The sequence below is a fragment of the Ursus arctos genome, unplaced genomic scaffold (assembly GCF_023065955.2).
Source record: "Ursus arctos isolate Adak ecotype North America unplaced genomic scaffold, UrsArc2.0 scaffold_18, whole genome shotgun sequence".
In the NCBI taxonomy this organism is placed as follows: domain Eukaryota; kingdom Metazoa; phylum Chordata; class Mammalia; order Carnivora; family Ursidae; genus Ursus; species Ursus arctos.
In genome coordinates this window covers 57,473,710-57,488,610 of record NW_026622852.1, presented here as the reverse complement: position 1 = coordinate 57,488,610, position 14,901 = coordinate 57,473,710, and the positions used below count along the sequence as shown (strand labels likewise).

The 14,901-nt window shown below is 59.1% G+C and overlaps 2 protein-coding genes across 7 annotated transcripts in view; one reads left to right on the top strand and one right to left on the bottom strand.

Annotated features, from left to right (window-relative positions):
* ADAMTS13 (ADAM metallopeptidase with thrombospondin type 1 motif 13) overlaps positions 1 to 7,010 on the bottom strand; it is a 32,287-nt gene extending 25,277 nt beyond the window's left edge. Inside the window, exons 1-6 of one of the 6 annotated variants that reach the window (XM_057313819.1) lie at positions 6,682 to 7,010; positions 4,222 to 4,333; positions 3,804 to 3,870; positions 2,468 to 2,748; positions 1,483 to 1,642; positions 281 to 456 (exon numbers count right to left, since the gene is read on the bottom strand). In XM_057313819.1, the coding sequence (XP_057169802.1) occupies positions 281 to 456; positions 1,483 to 1,642; positions 2,468 to 2,748; positions 3,804 to 3,870; positions 4,222 to 4,317 (780 nt within the window). In that variant the 5' untranslated portion in view covers positions 4,318 to 4,333; positions 6,682 to 7,010. Of the gene's footprint in view, positions 1 to 280; positions 457 to 1,482; positions 1,643 to 2,467; positions 2,749 to 3,803; positions 3,871 to 4,221; positions 4,395 to 6,681 lie in introns of those variants that run through there. The other 5 variants (XM_044389701.3, XM_044389703.3, XM_044389702.3 and 2 more) reach the window with 5 other exon arrangements.
* Positions 7,011 to 7,411: 401 nt separating this feature from the next.
* REXO4 (REX4 homolog, 3'-5' exonuclease) overlaps positions 7,412 to 14,901 on the top strand; it is a 16,955-nt gene continuing 9,465 nt past the window's right edge. Inside the window, exons 1-7 of the mRNA XM_026514280.4 lie at positions 7,412 to 7,780; positions 9,474 to 9,829; positions 11,062 to 11,199; positions 11,449 to 11,642; positions 12,841 to 12,929; positions 14,055 to 14,129; positions 14,604 to 14,678. Coding sequence (XP_026370065.2) covers positions 7,562 to 7,780; positions 9,474 to 9,829; positions 11,062 to 11,199; positions 11,449 to 11,642; positions 12,841 to 12,929; positions 14,055 to 14,129; positions 14,604 to 14,678 — 1,146 coding nt within the window. The 5' untranslated portion in view covers positions 7,412 to 7,561. The remainder of the gene's footprint in view (positions 7,781 to 9,473; positions 9,830 to 11,061; positions 11,200 to 11,448; positions 11,643 to 12,840; positions 12,930 to 14,054; positions 14,130 to 14,603; positions 14,679 to 14,901) is intronic.

The window sequence follows — 14,901 nt, the reverse complement described above, 5'->3', positions numbered from 1 at the left end:
GAGGGGTCCCAGGACCTCACCCACCTCCATGCCGGCTGAGGGAGTGGAGGAGGAAGCAAAGGGCAGGCCGCACCCCTCCCCACGCCAAGGCCCTGGGGCCCAAGCATGACCCCAGCCTTAGGGTTACACCTGAGTTCAACCCGAGTTCAAAGTACCCGGTAAGCCAGCCCACGCACATTCCACCCCAAGCCCCTGGCATGGGGCGCCGGATCTGGAGGCTCCCAAGTCCCGCGCCTTCTGGCCAGCACCGTCCAAGGGGCCGGCTCCACAAGGGACTCACCATGTTGAGGTTAGTGAGAACGTAGCGCTCAGTGTCCTCCTGGTGAGCCTGGTAGACGTCGGGGCCCACGGCCACCAGCAGCTCCAAGTGCAGGACGCTCCCGGCAGCCCATCTCCGGACTCGAGAGTGAGGAGGACGGCCTGCTGAGGGAGGAGGCAGGGCTGACAGCGAAGGTTCTAGAAAGCAGACGACCTGTGGTTTGGCCACCCACGGCCAGGTCTTTCCTGGGCCGAGAGACCATGTGAGCCCTGTCCCTGCCACTACCCACTACGGGGTTTAGGGAGGCAGGGGTCCTTAGCTTCCTCATGGGGAATGTGGGGACCAGGGGATACCAGCCTCCCAGGTGGGTGAGCACCTCGGGAGCGGGCCTGGGCTGTGCCCACTCTCAACCCCTACCTCTAGCCCTCCAGAAGCTGGCCTCCTGGCTCCTCAGGAGGGTTGAGGGTCCCAAGCTGTCGGAAGTCGCTTTCTGCGGTGGCTGTTAGAACCAGTGGGAGCTAGCCCAAGAGGCTACTGGGTCTTGGATTCCACCCCACCCCGAGGGCCAGATCCCATCAGGGACCAGGCATTCCGGAGCATCTGAAAGGGCCCAGTGGCAATGCAGGGCCCAACGAGGGAGCTATTATGCGGCCTTTTTGTCCTTTGGGTCTCCCCAAAGCCCCAGGCACTGACTCTGCCTCCTTGATGCCCCTCTGGGCACCTGCTGGAGAGCAGAACAGGGTCATTCCAAGATGACAAGGAGAGCCCAAAACCACGCTCTGCCTGCACCTGGATGCAACCCGGAGGATGGACAAGTGGGCCTGGAAGGCAGCGGAGCCAGCTCCAATCCTGGTCATGCCCTGAAGCCGCTGCGTCAGCCCTGACCAGCCACTCCGTCTTTGGGCCTCCGTGTTCCCGTCTATACTAGTAACTAATGCCAGTAAGCGATGTCCTGCCAACAGCGCACGACTGTGAACGTGCTTGGTAAACTACGAAGAGCTGCTCGCAGGCTGGACGTCTACCCGTCCCCCAAGTAGACAGTCGGGGGCATGGCTGATGGCCGGCCACGTGTTCCCCTGGCCCACCTGCTCCCCAGCATCCTGACGAGGATGGTTCAGTCACGGTTGCAGCATTTTGTACGGCCACCTGGGCGTTTCGGGGAGCTGCCCCCCCCAGAGCTGTCCCCAAGGGCAGCTCCACCCTCCCTCTCCCGGGTGCTGTACCTCGGATGACTTCTGGGGCCTCGGGGGCCACGGGGGCCTTGGGGACAGGCCTGTGGATCAGGTGGGGCTGGGCACGAACCCAGGGAGGCACCAGCTCCTGGTGCTGTCTCCTCACTGGCTGGACGTAAAACCGGTCCGCACCGACAAGGATGTCACCCTCCTAGAGAAGAGAGCAGCCTGGCACACAGCCCACCGGCCCCACTGCACGACAGAGCCTCTCTGGGATGTTACAGCACTGGGCACGGACCTGCCCTGAGCTCTCTGCAACAGCTCCTCTCCAAGTCCAGCATCCCCAAACCCATCCTTGTGGGACAGCTGGGGACCCGAGCCCTTCCGGGGCCATGTCTACAGCTACACCTGCTGCCAGCACCCCCCCACCCCCCACCCACACTCTGGTCCTGCCTCACATCACGGCCTTTGGACCCCAGGCTGTAGGACCTGGGAGAGACACTGGTGGGATCCCACGTGTACAGAAATGGAGGGAGCCTCAAGGGACTAGCTAGGCCCGTGCTAATGGACGGCATGGCAGTGACCAGACTGACCCAGAGTGGCATGTGTCCCAGCCCATGCTGGGCTGCCCAACACAGCAACCAGGGAGGGGTGTAATGACATAAGTGGCTCTGTCTTGATGGATGCGTTGTGACAAATTTACATGGCCACCTGACAACCCAAGACACCTCATCATTTCTCAGTTAAAGACCCTGAGATCCGATCGAGTGTCCAGTCCGAGGTTGTCAGGATTAAGTGACAGAGCTGGAATGTGAACTCAAAGGGCTGACTGCGAAGCCCTGGTTCTTTCCATTTCTTGGTCCCCTGGATTTGCACCTGGCTCTGCCGCCTGCTAGCTGGGAGGCCTGGGGGAGCTCAGCCAGCTTTTCTAGCCTCTGTGGAACATGCCTTCATGGGGCCTGGCATGCGGCAAAGATCCGGTGTGCTGTCCTCCCGCACACCTGGCTGGGCGGAAGAGGGCCGGGCTCCCACTCACCAAGTGGCCCGAGCAGTAAGTGACTCTGGCCACGGCACCCAGGGGCAGCAGGGGGCGGCCTCCCGAGAAGCAGAGATGGGGCGGCCATCTCAGTAGCCGCAGGGAGGCGTTCAGCACGTGCTCGCTGGTGAAGGAGGCCGTAAGGAGGCTCTGCTCCGGCGGGAAGGAGACGGTGAAGAGCTGGCCCCAGGCGTGCAGGGAGCAGCTTGGGGCCCTGCAGGGAGGCCCCCCGGGCCCATCTTCACAGATGCAGCTGAGAGGGGCCACATCGAATGGAGGCACTGCAGGAGACAGGAGGCTGCCTCGCTCAGCCATGCTCAGCCCTCCGGTCTTCCTGCCCGGGAGAGGAGGCCCCAATTTGTTCCCTTTGGTGTGGGGACGCATGCTGGCCTGGAACCCCGGAGGGGGTGGGGTGGGAGCCTGGGTTCAAATTCAGCTCTTTCCAGCTTGCAAGGGGGTGGACTTCAAGTTGCCTCTCCCATCTGGGCCTCACCCCTGAAGCAGACCAGCACTCGGCACACTAGCCTCACCCCACGACAGGGTTTTACGAGGGGTGGCGTGAACCCCAAAAGACAGAGCACATTCAAGCACAGCTTCTGGGACCTCTAGGAAAGGCAGGCACCCAAGGCCATCCTCACCATCCTCTTCCACCCATCTGCCTCACCCCTAAGGAGCCCCTGGAGGGCTTAGAGACCCCAGGCCCCAGCAGGGGCAGAGCTCCAGGGACCTGGGGCCCCATACACAAGTTTCCGGTCCACACCCCCACCCCCAGGCGACCCCAGGCAGGGCTCGGTGTGCATCTGACCCAGGCCCCAGAGAATTCAGTCCCAAGTGGGATATCCTTTCTATCTCTCCACCCTGACCGCTAGGCCACCCTGCCTCTGGGACCCAGGAGCCTTTAGATCAATGGCCCAACTCGGAAAGGGGGCTGGCAGCCCAGAGAAGTCCACAGACGTGGCCGAGAGCGACAGGAAGGCTCTGGCTGGAACTTGAGCCAGCGCCTATCTTGTTTCTCACAGAAAAGATAAATATTTCCATCCGTGACCAGAAACCACAGAGCTCCTGCAGCTTCCCCAGCCCCAGGGAGACCCCGGGGCAAAAGGGACCAGCTAATTAGTAACCATTCCCTCGAGATACTGAGCAGGCGCCTGGGGTCAGAACCCCAGCTTGGTCCAGAACACCCAGACCACTTTCATGGACTTGGCAGAAGTCCAGAGTTAATTAACAGAAATGATGGCAGCTTCTTGGACCTCCTCCCAGCAGAGCCCAGACTCTGAGGATGTGCCCCTCAGGCTCTGAGGAACTCCCCCTGCTAAGAAGACTCCAGGACAAGTACCTTTTAAAGTAGCTTCAGGGCCAAAATAAGAAGTCACTTCCTCTGGTGCCAAAGCCTGAAGAAATTCCTGCAAGACAGAAAGGACAAGGGAGAAGAGAAGAGGGAGAGGGAGAGGGGGTGGCAGAGGGACAAGGCAAGGGGGAGGGGAAATCGAGGTGGGGGTGGGGGAGGACGACACAGTACTGAGAAGCCCATTGCTTCCACAGCGAGCACACTCCATCCCCGAAACCCTAGGCTCAGATCTGCTCCCCCCCCCCCCCAGTGCAAACCCTAAAGCTGAAAGAACACCCCCACTCTCCCCAAAGGCTGTTTGGGCAGTTCCCTCTCTCCCCAGGGCACCCTCCTTCAGCACCCAGAAGAACTCAGACTCCCGGCCCCAGGGCTCCCCAAACACGTCCGCACCTGCAGACTCACCCACCTGCTGGAAATCGGAGAGACCCCAGCAGCCCAGGAGAAAGAAGGCCGAAGTGAGAATTGCCCCCACACCTCTCCCCCAAGGGTGAGGCTGCCTCATCCTCAGGAAAACCAGCCTGTAGCAGAGGAAGAGAGCCTTGTGACTGGATATCTGGCCAGTGTGGAATGTGGTAGACCCTGGTGGGTGGGAAGATGGGGCTGTGTTTACTCTTGGGAGCTTCCTCTCGGGGCAGGGGCCATGGGAGTGGGCAGCCTGCACACTCTTGCACGAGGCGGGTCCTCGGTCCAGAGCACCGGATCCTACACCCTGGGATGGAGCTGTGCCAAGCAGCACAATCAGGAGGAGGGAGCACTGGACCGGGAGTCTTACAGATGTGGATTCAGGCGTGATTCTACAACAAAGGCTGGGTTCCTCTCCCCTGACTGATAAAAGGCTGTGCATTCCAGCCCCCAACCTTCTCTCCTCTACTGACACCCCATAATCTGTCCCGCTCTCCACTCCTCATTCCCTTTGTCAAGCTAAAATCGTCGGGAGGCAGTCATTACACAAGCTCATCTATCTGGGATCGAAGAATTGCAATTCAGGGCACAGAGATTTGGGTCACAATCCAAATAACGCCCCACTCGGAAGAATTGCAATTCAGGGCACAGAGATTTGGGTCACAATCCAAATAACGCCCCACTCGGGAACAAAAGTCACAAGCATTCACAGCAAAAACAGGCCATTGCTTACATTGCTTACAGAGAATTTTTGATTGGTGTTGGCAACAGAAAGGGATCTTTGTAATATAAATCTGGACTGAGGCTATCAGTAAGCAGTCCTTCACTGTAGGAGGGCTGCAAGTGTTCAGGCTAGGTCCCTGGAATATTCGCACTCTGGCCTAGTTCAAAAATTCACTGTTCCACCGGTGACGATGGGGAGGACGTGTGCGAGGCCCATCTCCTTAATGGACTCCTGGCTCCATTTTATTTATTTATTTATTTAAAGATCTTATTTATTTATTTGACAGAGATAGAGACAGCCAGCGAGAGAGGGAACACAAGCAGGGGGAGTGGGAAAGGAAGAAGCAGGCTCACAGCAGAGGAGCCTGATGTGGGGCTCGATCCCAGAACGCCGGGATCACGCCCTGAGCCGAAGGCAGATGCTTAACCGCTGTGCCACCCAGGCGCCCCATCCTGGCTCCATTTTAAAACCCCTTGACATAAGTGACCCTGTTTCACTTCACCCTCCTCACCCAGTGCAGACCCCAGGCCCCCCACTATCCTCACATCTCACAGACATTCCTCTGCTTCACCCCCTCCCTCTCTGCTACTGACTATTCTGTGTCTGCCCCCCACGGACTGTCACGGAACCAGGCGAGGTGGCACCACGCCGCCCTCAGCATCACAGACCACCAGGCAGCCCTTCCACTTTCTGGAAGATTCTCGGTCACACTCTCCAAAGCACTATTTCTGGCTCCCTCACACCTTCAGGACCCCACCCCCAACTCAGCTGACAGCTAGCAGGGGGACTGTGCAGGTCCCCTGCCTCCGTGTCCTCTGTTATCCCAGAGGCTGCACCGACATTCCATCCTGGGTGGTTGGCTTTCCTTTCCCAGGTCTGATCTGGGTGATTGCCTGAGGCTCTCCCCGCCCATCCCATCAAAGAGGCATTTCCCCCTTTACCTTTCCCAGGTACGCCAACCCAATTCACGCTGTGGCGCTCCTGACTATCTCTGTGACTGCTCCCGGGAGACCCAGAAAGACACATCGCCCCCTAATCCAAGCTCATCACTGCTGGCCTGGGCATGGGTGATGGGCTCCCACCTGGCCTCCCCGCTCTCGAGTGCGCCCTCCCTGTCCCATTTCTCGTAGAATGTCAGTGACCTTTAAGAACTCAAGTCAGACTGCGTCACCCCCCAGCTTTAAAGCAGTCGATGGCTTCCCCTGCCCTTAGAGTAAAATGTCCACACCCCTTTCTGCAGCCTCCGAGGCTCCGTAATCACAGATTAGACGGGCCCTGCTGTTCCTCTGCCTGCGTCCCTAAGCCTCTCGCTTGGCACACAGAGCCTCCGCTGCACCAGCCCGCTGCCCCATTAGGGCTGCCGCGTCAAGGGCTTTGCTGCCCTTCCCTTTGAGCCCTGGTTTTCCCTTCAAGGTTCCGCTCTCACGTCACCTGCTCAAAGAGGCCCTCCCTTATGACCCGATCTAAGTGGCCCCCAGGTAGGGTTGCCACATTCAGAAGATAAAAATCAGGACACTCAGTTAAATTTCAATTTTGGATTCACACGCATACTTTTTGCTTTAGTCTATGCCCCCAATATTGCAACTACTGCATCACGCATAATTATACTAAAAATTATTCTTTATCGGAAATTCCCACTTCTCGGGGCATCCTGCAGATTGTCTGGTAACCGCCCCGGGTCAATCTCTTCCCAGCATCTCTGTTATCACCTTCATGGCAGTTACTGGTGCCCAAAATTACCTGGTGGGTTTGCGAGCTGTTTCCCTGAAAGCCCCCCACCGCCGCACGCTCACGCACAGACTCGCACTCTGCGTGACGAAGTGGACGCTTTCCGGGAGCCGAGGCTCATCCGCGGAGTTAATCCAGGCACCGAGGGGCCAGGCAAAGGGGTGCTGATTTATCGTCGCCGCTGTTGCGTAAAATAATACACAGCGTTGTTACAATGCTTCCTCATTGCTATCGGCTGTGGCTCAAGCGCCTCTGCAGCCCCGGGGCGCCGGGGTCGTCCTTCCGTCCCCGGGCCTCAGTTTCCCCACTCGGAGAGGGAGGAGGGGCGGAGCCCGGGCCGCCCGGCGGGAGGGGGCGTGGCCTCGGCCCCGCGCGCCGTTCGCTCCGCCCCCCGCCCTGCCGCCCAGCGCCCCCTCGCGGCCGCCGGCACCCCTGCGCTCGGCCGTCACAGTCGCGGTGCTACACCGACGGCGACCCCCCTGTTCCCTTCCGGCGTCCTGGTTTCTCATCCCCGTCCCGGCTCTCGGAAGATCCTGGGCTTTTCCGAACCCCACCCTCGGTCACGGGGCCCGACGCCGCTCGCTGGGGCGGTGACCCTTCTCCCAGGCGGGCGGAGAGCCTCGCCTTGACCTGGGCCGTGCGGAACCAGGGGCGAAGGCTCGGTTTCCTGCGGGTCGGGGAGAGACGAGCACTTCCGGGGACGAGGGCGCACGTGCCGAGGCGCGCGCGGGGTCGCTTCCGGGGTGCGGGAGGCGGGTGTCCCCGGAGTGGGGGAATCGGGGGCTGGTCTGGGCCTGCGCGCGGTGGGCAGAGCCCGGCTCCGGGCCCGGGCAGCGGGGCTCTGGTCGCGCGCTAGTGTCGGGCCCCAGGGACCCCGGACGGTGGCGGCTGGATGGGCAAGGCGCAGACTCCCAGGCGCGTCCCGGGTGACCCCCTGGCTGCGCCGGAGCTTGGCAAGAAGCCACCTCGGAAGAAAAGCAGGAAAAAGAGATTCTGGGAAAGCAAAGGGCGAGAAACAAGCAAGAAACCGGGAGGCGGCCCGAGCATCGTCGTGGTGCGGCCTCCAAAGGCGCCAGAGGACTTCTCCCAAAACTGGAGGGCGCTGCAGGAGGTAAGACTGGCGGGGCCGCGTGGACGGAGGACGGGGGAGAGACGCGTGGGGCCCTGGCGGCAGCCGTGCAGGCACACCTTCCGCAGGCAGATCGGCTTGTTGGGTTAGACCGCAAGCCCTCGGGCTTGCAAGCAGCAGGACGTTGGTCGGGAGGATTCCAGCAATATCTAGCGCCTTCGAGTACTAGTTGATGGCAGCCGCCCCAGGTGCCCAGCTCTCGAAACGTGCAGACTCGCCACCTCATCTCTGTGCGTGTTTTTGTTTCACCCCCCGACCAATACCTTGCGGTAGACCCCGGTAGCATCTCGGGTTTACAGACGGGTAAGGGGGCTCTAGAAAAGTTGGAGAAGAGGTCCAGGCGAGCAGAACCGGGTCCCACACCGGAGTCCCTGCCCTGAACGCGGGGTGGCGCCCTGCTGCCTTTCTCGGTATCCGGGTCAGTACTGCGTGGATGTTCCTCTCTGCCCCTTGCTGTTCCCTGTAGTTCAGTTGTAATTCTCTACACGTGCCTTGGAGTTAGCAGCTGTGGTCGTCGCTGTTTTCCAAGTGAGGAATCGGAGGCACAGAGCTTGTGGAATTGGGCCCAGCGTCACACAGCTCGTAAAAACGTGGCAGACGGGGGTGCGGATTCACATTTCGGGCGCCAGTATGTGTTCTTTGCTACTACTGACCTTTAGAGCCTTCCATGGTTTTGTGGACTCTGTTCCAGAGCCCCCAGGTGAGCAAGACAGACAACAGAGAAAAGCTTCTGGAGCCTCTCAGCACGGCCGGTGTCTTAGGATGGGAGGCCCCAACCACCTGTCTCAAGGGACAGGACTGATGAGGTCCCTTCGGGAAACCCCAGGGTTCTGTACCATTTGTTGAGTTGTGACTCTGCCTCTTTCTCTTTCTCTCGAGGAAGCAAAGCAAGAGTAAGTGAGTAGGAAGGGTGGTCATTATGGGGAAAACCTTGTGTTTTCTCTACTTCATTCGAGAAAACAAATCTTTCTGTTCAAATGTTGTGGGAACAAGTAAGGAGAAACCCAGGTCCTCGTGTCTGGGCTCACTGCCCCATAACCAGGCTCTTCACTGAGGCTGAGAACAGCTGTGCTGGGGACCGGAGCACCAGGGGAAGGTTGGACTAGAAGAACGCCGAGAGCCCTTCTTGTACGACAGAAACATGGCCACTGGCCGCTCTTGAGCCTTCTTCAGTTTGACAGACACTCTCCGTCGCTCTTCTGAGACCCACACAGCAGTAGCAAACCAAGAGATCTTGTGAAGGACGTGGTTTCCATGCTGCAGCTCCTTGGCCCAATCTGTGGGCGAAGTAACTCTAAATGAACTGTAAATGGGAAAACAGGTTGCTTATCATCTCCTGGGGCTCCGAGTGAAGTAGTGTCTGTTCAGTCATTCAGTAGGTACTTAAGGTGGAAAACACAGTTGGAAGTTTTGTAGGAATGAGGATGCAGGTGTCAAATCGTGCGTTGTACTCAGATAAACAGAGAAGCGCATTTCGCCACAAGTGACTTCAGATGGGCCTGAAAAAGGGCTTTTCCCACACCGTTTGAAACTGATTCTCAGTGACGTGGGTAGCAGACGTACATAGGTGTGATCGATGTATGGGTACATATAGCACACACATAAGTGTTTTCAGTCCCTTGTGTGTGATTTCCAAATTCAAATGTGTCGTGTATTTTATTTTGGGTTCTATTAGCTCCTGAAACAAAAAGCACAGGCCCCGGAAAAGCCTCTTGTCTCTCAGACGGATTCCAAAAAGCAGCCCAAGATTATGCCACAAAAGAGAAAAGCGATCCCAAATACAGCACAGAGAAGTGAGATGGGGACGGAGACCACAGACCCCGAGGCCGGCGGCAGCGCTCTTCCTTCACAGTCTCCAAGGCCCAGGAAGGTGCCGGCACCTCCCCCAGAGGCCAATGGAGCAGAGCACAATGAGAAGGGAGCCAAGAAAAGGACAAACGGTGACATTTCTTCCGAAGGAGGAGACATCAAGCATAAGAAGCGGAAAGCTAAGGACGTGACTACGGCCTTGCCTCCGGCCCTGCCCACCGAGTAAGTACAGGTGGCATCTGCCCGCGCCAAAGCTCTGGCGGCCCCCATCAGCTCAGCTCTGAGAACAGAGTCCCAGCAACTGCGGCCTGGCTCCTCCAGGAGGCCCTCCAGCACCTTACCCCGCTGCTGTTTCTTGGCTTATTGTTTCCCCCCCGGGGTGGAGGCATAATGAGGGCGAGGCCTGTTAGGTAACTGTCCTATCTCCAGCGCCTAAAGCAGAGCTTGGCCCTCAGTAGACCTCCAGTAAAGATTTGTGGGATGAACGCATGCCAGAGCCAGAAAGGCCCAGGTTTGAGACCACTTCCTGCGTCTGGCGAGTCGGGTGCTCTGGCGGCAAGCTCCTGACACCCCCCACGCCTCAGTGTGGTCATCTGTGGTGGGGGGGGGGTTGTGAGATGCAGTGTGCCAGCTCAGCACCGGGTGATTACTCAACAGACCCCATGGGGTCCCTCACGCAGGGGTGCGGGGGTCACTCACACAGGGAGGCCAGGAGCCCGTGGCTGCCTCTGAGTGGCTCAGCTGGAGGTGGCACATTTGTAAGTCGGGCTGGTGGCGAGTCGCCTGGGTGGCTGAAGGTTGCAGGAGAGAGTGGTTTGAGTGCCTGCTGTGTGTCCGTGTGCCAGGGACGCCCTCTGGAAAAGGAGCGGGCACGACAGGCCCTCCCACTTGAGGCGGGTAGTCAAGCAGGAGAGACGGCCAGACTGAAATTATTCCAGTGATCTGTGAATGTGGTCAGGATAAACCCAAGGAGGGAGAAGCTTGTGGAGCAAATGGCCAGAGGAGCGTGTCCCCTCGTGGGGTCAGGAAGAGATTTCTAAGGAGATGACATTCAGCTGAGCCCAAAAGACAGCATTCGCCAGGCAGGAACGCACACCCTCGCGTGGGATCTGAGTTCGAGGCCTCGGTGTGAAGACCTAGAGGTCGCTCCAGCTGGGGAGGCTTGGCGTAGGGGGTGGTCTGGTTCCATTTCATTTTTCTAAACGTTCAGTGATGAGCCTACTACTTCCTCAATTTAGAACTAAGCGTTGGTAGTCGTTACACCTGGTTTTTACATTTATATTTTATGTTCTTTGTGTTTATCTGCCGTTCTTAAGTTTGGGGTAAAGAGCTTGTCTTGTAACGAAGCAGAAAAGTGGTAGAGCACGCTTGGCAATCCGCGGAAGTAGCCGGGCCCCCCGCTGTACCAGCGCCTCCGCTGACCAGCGCTCGGCCTGTTCTCTCTGCCCTTCTAGAGAAGACATCTGGTTTGATGACGTGGACCCGGCGGACATCGAGGCGGCCCTGGGCCCCGAGGCAGCCAGGATAGCAAGAAAGCAGCTGGGGCAGAGTGCAAGCACCATCACGCTGGTGAAGGAGCAGGCCTTCGGCGGGTACGCAGGGCCAGGGCTGCGGGCGGCGCTCAGCCCGGGGTGGGGGTGGGGGGCGAGGGTTTCGGGAGGCGGCTCCGTCCCTCTCCCCTAGTTGAACTCTAGTTGAATCAGGCAGGTGCCACCCCATCCCGCGAGGAGCCTGAGCATGGGGAGCTTGTTCCACGAGCCGTGGTGATGGGCGGAGAGCTTTAGGTGCCGATAGTTGGCTCCTGCTGTGTTGATCAAACTGGAACCTTTGGCTCCCTTCAGCCTGACGAGAGCCTTAGCCATGGATTGTGAGATGGTGGGCGTGGGCCCCAAGGGGGAAGAGAGCGTCGTCGCCCGAGTGTCCATTGTGAACCAGTATGGGAAGTGTGTTTATGACAAGTACGTCAAGCCCACCCAGCCGGTGACGGACTACAGGACGGCGGTCAGCGGGATACGGCCAGAGAACCTCAAGCAGGGTGGGTCCTCCCGGCTGATGAGCACAGAGGAAAAGCGATGCCTGGGTCCCTTCTCTCTTTTTCTTTTTTTATGATTAGCATTTTTTATTAAGTAACCTCTACACCCACCGTGGAGCTCAAACTCACCACCCCGAGACCGAGTTGCACGCTCTACGGACTGAGCCCGCCAGGAGCTCCTCTCTTTCTCCCTTTTGTCCCTTTTCTGTTTGGAGCACTTGTCACAGCAAGAGTCCTGACAGTCTTACCTCGCTTGGGGTGACTGTTTTCGGAGGCCTCTCAGGCACATTTGTGTCCCCACCTGTGTGTCACCCGGAAAGTGGGTGCCAGTGTAGGGTCAGGAGGGGCTGTGGACAGATTGTAGGGCCTCGTCTTTGTGAGGACTTCGGGAAGCCATGGGAAGGTCTGAACGGTGAGAGCCTGGCTCAGGTTCTGGCAGGTTCTTTCTGACTGTGGTGTTGAGAAGAGACTCTGGGCCCATGAGTGTGAAAACAGGAAGAGGGGGCATGTGCTGGTGGTGACCGGGGGGGAGGGGGGGGAATGGCCCAAACCCAGGTGCATCCTGAAGGGGAGTCTGTAGGGATTTCTGGTGGGTTGGCCCCATGGGAGGAAGAACAGAAGGGCCCCCGGGGCGACTCTGAGTTAGGGACCTGGAGAGGTCCTGGAAGCTCTTGGGATCAAGGCCACACTGCTCCTTCCCGGCCCACAGGGTCTCCTTTCTCTACGCCCCTCAGGTTCCCTCTGCACACCCAACCAACAAGCGGTGCCCTGGCCTGACCAGCCCCTCAGTTTTAGGCTCTGACAGGTCCTGCACAGGGTGGGCTGGCCCTGGTCTAACCTCCTCTGTCGGGGGGCAGGCGGAGTCACGGGGTGCAAGCACGGTGACCTGACCCTTCCCTTGGCGGGAGGGGGTGGGGGTGCCCCCGGGGGCATCGGCTGGGAGAGCAGGCCGCGCTGCCTCTGGGCCCGGGCCTGGAGCAGCCCTCCTCGCCGTCTGTGGCAAAGCACCGTTCCTGTTTAATTTCCAGTCGGAAAGCACGAAATTCCAGCCTGGTTCCTACAAGAGTCAGCAGTTAGAATGCCTGTCGGGCAGCTGCGAGCGCTCCTGAAAGCCCCTCTCATGGCTGTGGTGGAGCTGGTGTGGGGGGCTCACCCGCGCAGCACACGGCGCTCAAAACCACTTCTTCGTTCTGCTTGTCAGGAGAAAAATTGGAAGTCGTGCAGAAGGAAGTGGCCGACATGCTGAAGGGCCGGGTCCTGGTCGGACACGCACTGCACAACGACCTGAAGGTACCTCTGCCTGACACCTGCTGGTTCACCCCCACGCCGCCCAGGGCCTTCCGGGGTTTGCATCTCGGCCTTCGTCACAGTACCGGATGCCGGTTACCGAGTTCTGCCCGTGGCCTGGGAGGAGTGCTAGAAGTTCCTCGGTTCTCCAGAAGGCACCTGAGGCCTTCGTGCTCCTTTTATAGGCGCTAGAAGCGAGGCGCTGTGAGTTAGGTGACGTGCCCGCCGCGTCCACGTAGCAGAGCTGGGTGCCAGCCTGGACCTGGTGCCAGGCCCCTTGCCCACTGCTCTGGCACATTCCACGCATACAGAGCCAGGCAGCTGCCTCTATTGTCCACCCAGCTGGCCAGGGCCTAGTGCTCCTGTGAGGTCAGAGCCACCATCTGTGGGGAAGCGGCCCCTGCGGCCACCAGACCCTCTAGGGGTCCTCTTGTCTCCCTCATGGTGGGCAAGCTCCAGGGGCCACTTCTGGTGCTCTAGAGGCTGTGGCCTTCAGCCTCTGCTCCTTGAGGGTCTCTGCTATGGGCAGAACTGAGCTGCCTGTTCTGATGAGAGCGCGTGGCAGGTGGAGTGGGAGATTGTCCTTCCTGGGCGTGGGGCTTCTCAAATAGTGTGTCGTGGAACCCCGGGGTTTGCATATGTTTCAGGCACTCCTGAATGTCGGTCTTCGTTGCCTTTTGAAATTTTGAACTATTGAGACTGACAGCGGGTCCTCTGTCCACTGCGATGCGGCGTCATGAACCCTCAGGGGGGCTGCCCTGCTCGTTCCTGCTCCCTCCCCACGTGGCCGGCTCTCTCCTGAGGTCGTGCCATGAGCCGCTGTGATCCGTTACCATCCTGACTTCTGCAGGTGGGACACCAGCTCACAACGTGGGATCAGTGTGCTTGCTTGTCAGGTGGTGGCTATTGGTCTCCTGTGTCCCTGATTGGGTCTTTATCATAAAACTGGGTTCTTGCTGTCGGCCGTCATCTCTGGACAGCGTGATCGCGTTCTGTCAGAAGTCCGGCTCACACCGATATGCTTTGACTGGAACGTGCTCTGTGTTGGGGTTCCTTGAGGGAACTTGAGAGAAGGGAGTCCCCCCGCTGCACACTGGTGACGCCATGACTGTCACTCTCCTCTTCCAGGTGCTGTTTCTTGATCACCCAAAAAAGAAGATTCGGGACACACAGAAATACAAACCGTTCAAGAGTCAAGTGAAGGTACTGACAGGAAGTGGGGCTGCATGCGTCGCAGGCGTGCTGCCATTCGCGTAATGGTTGGTTCTGGCTCCTCACAGCTTATCCGTTAAAGCTGTTTGGTTTATGGTTTGGGGTCGCCTTCTAACTTTTGAAACTAAAAGCTTAAGAGGGAAAGACGCGTCCTGCTGAGCGCCGCACTCAGGTCAGCGTGAGCGAGAACAGGTTCTCCCGCTCCGATCTGTGACGAGACCCCCAGCTGCCCCCCGACCTGCCGCTGATGGAGGCCTGAGGCTGGAAGGCGGAGAGGCAGACTCCTTCCCGGCCCCTCCTCTCCGGGCTGACGCCGGGGGTCACCAGCCCTGGGGGCCACGGCGCCTCTGGTGAAAGCACATGGAGGGGCCCGGGGTTGGGCTGAGGAGGTGACCGCCCTGAGCCCGGCCCGGCGCAGAGGCCTGCAGCCCAGCGTGGTTGTGTGCTGTCCGCTCTCCCCCGCAGAGTGGAAGGCCGTCTCTGAAGCTGCTTGCAGAGAGGATCCTGGGGATCAGGGTGCAGCAGGCAGAGCACTGTTCGGTGAGTGTGTCCTGGGGTGACAGTCCTCAGGATTGGGGGCATCCCTGACCTTGCAGCTAGGGCGCCCGGTCAGGGGCCTGGATGACCTCTTTTTAGGAGGTTGCTGGTCTATGAATGAGCTGGGAGAGCGGGCTCATCCAATGTTCGCTACATCCTGAATGTTTGCGTTTAGCTAATAAACGCTTGAACACAAAAAACTACCGTTATTCCAGTCGTTTGGAGG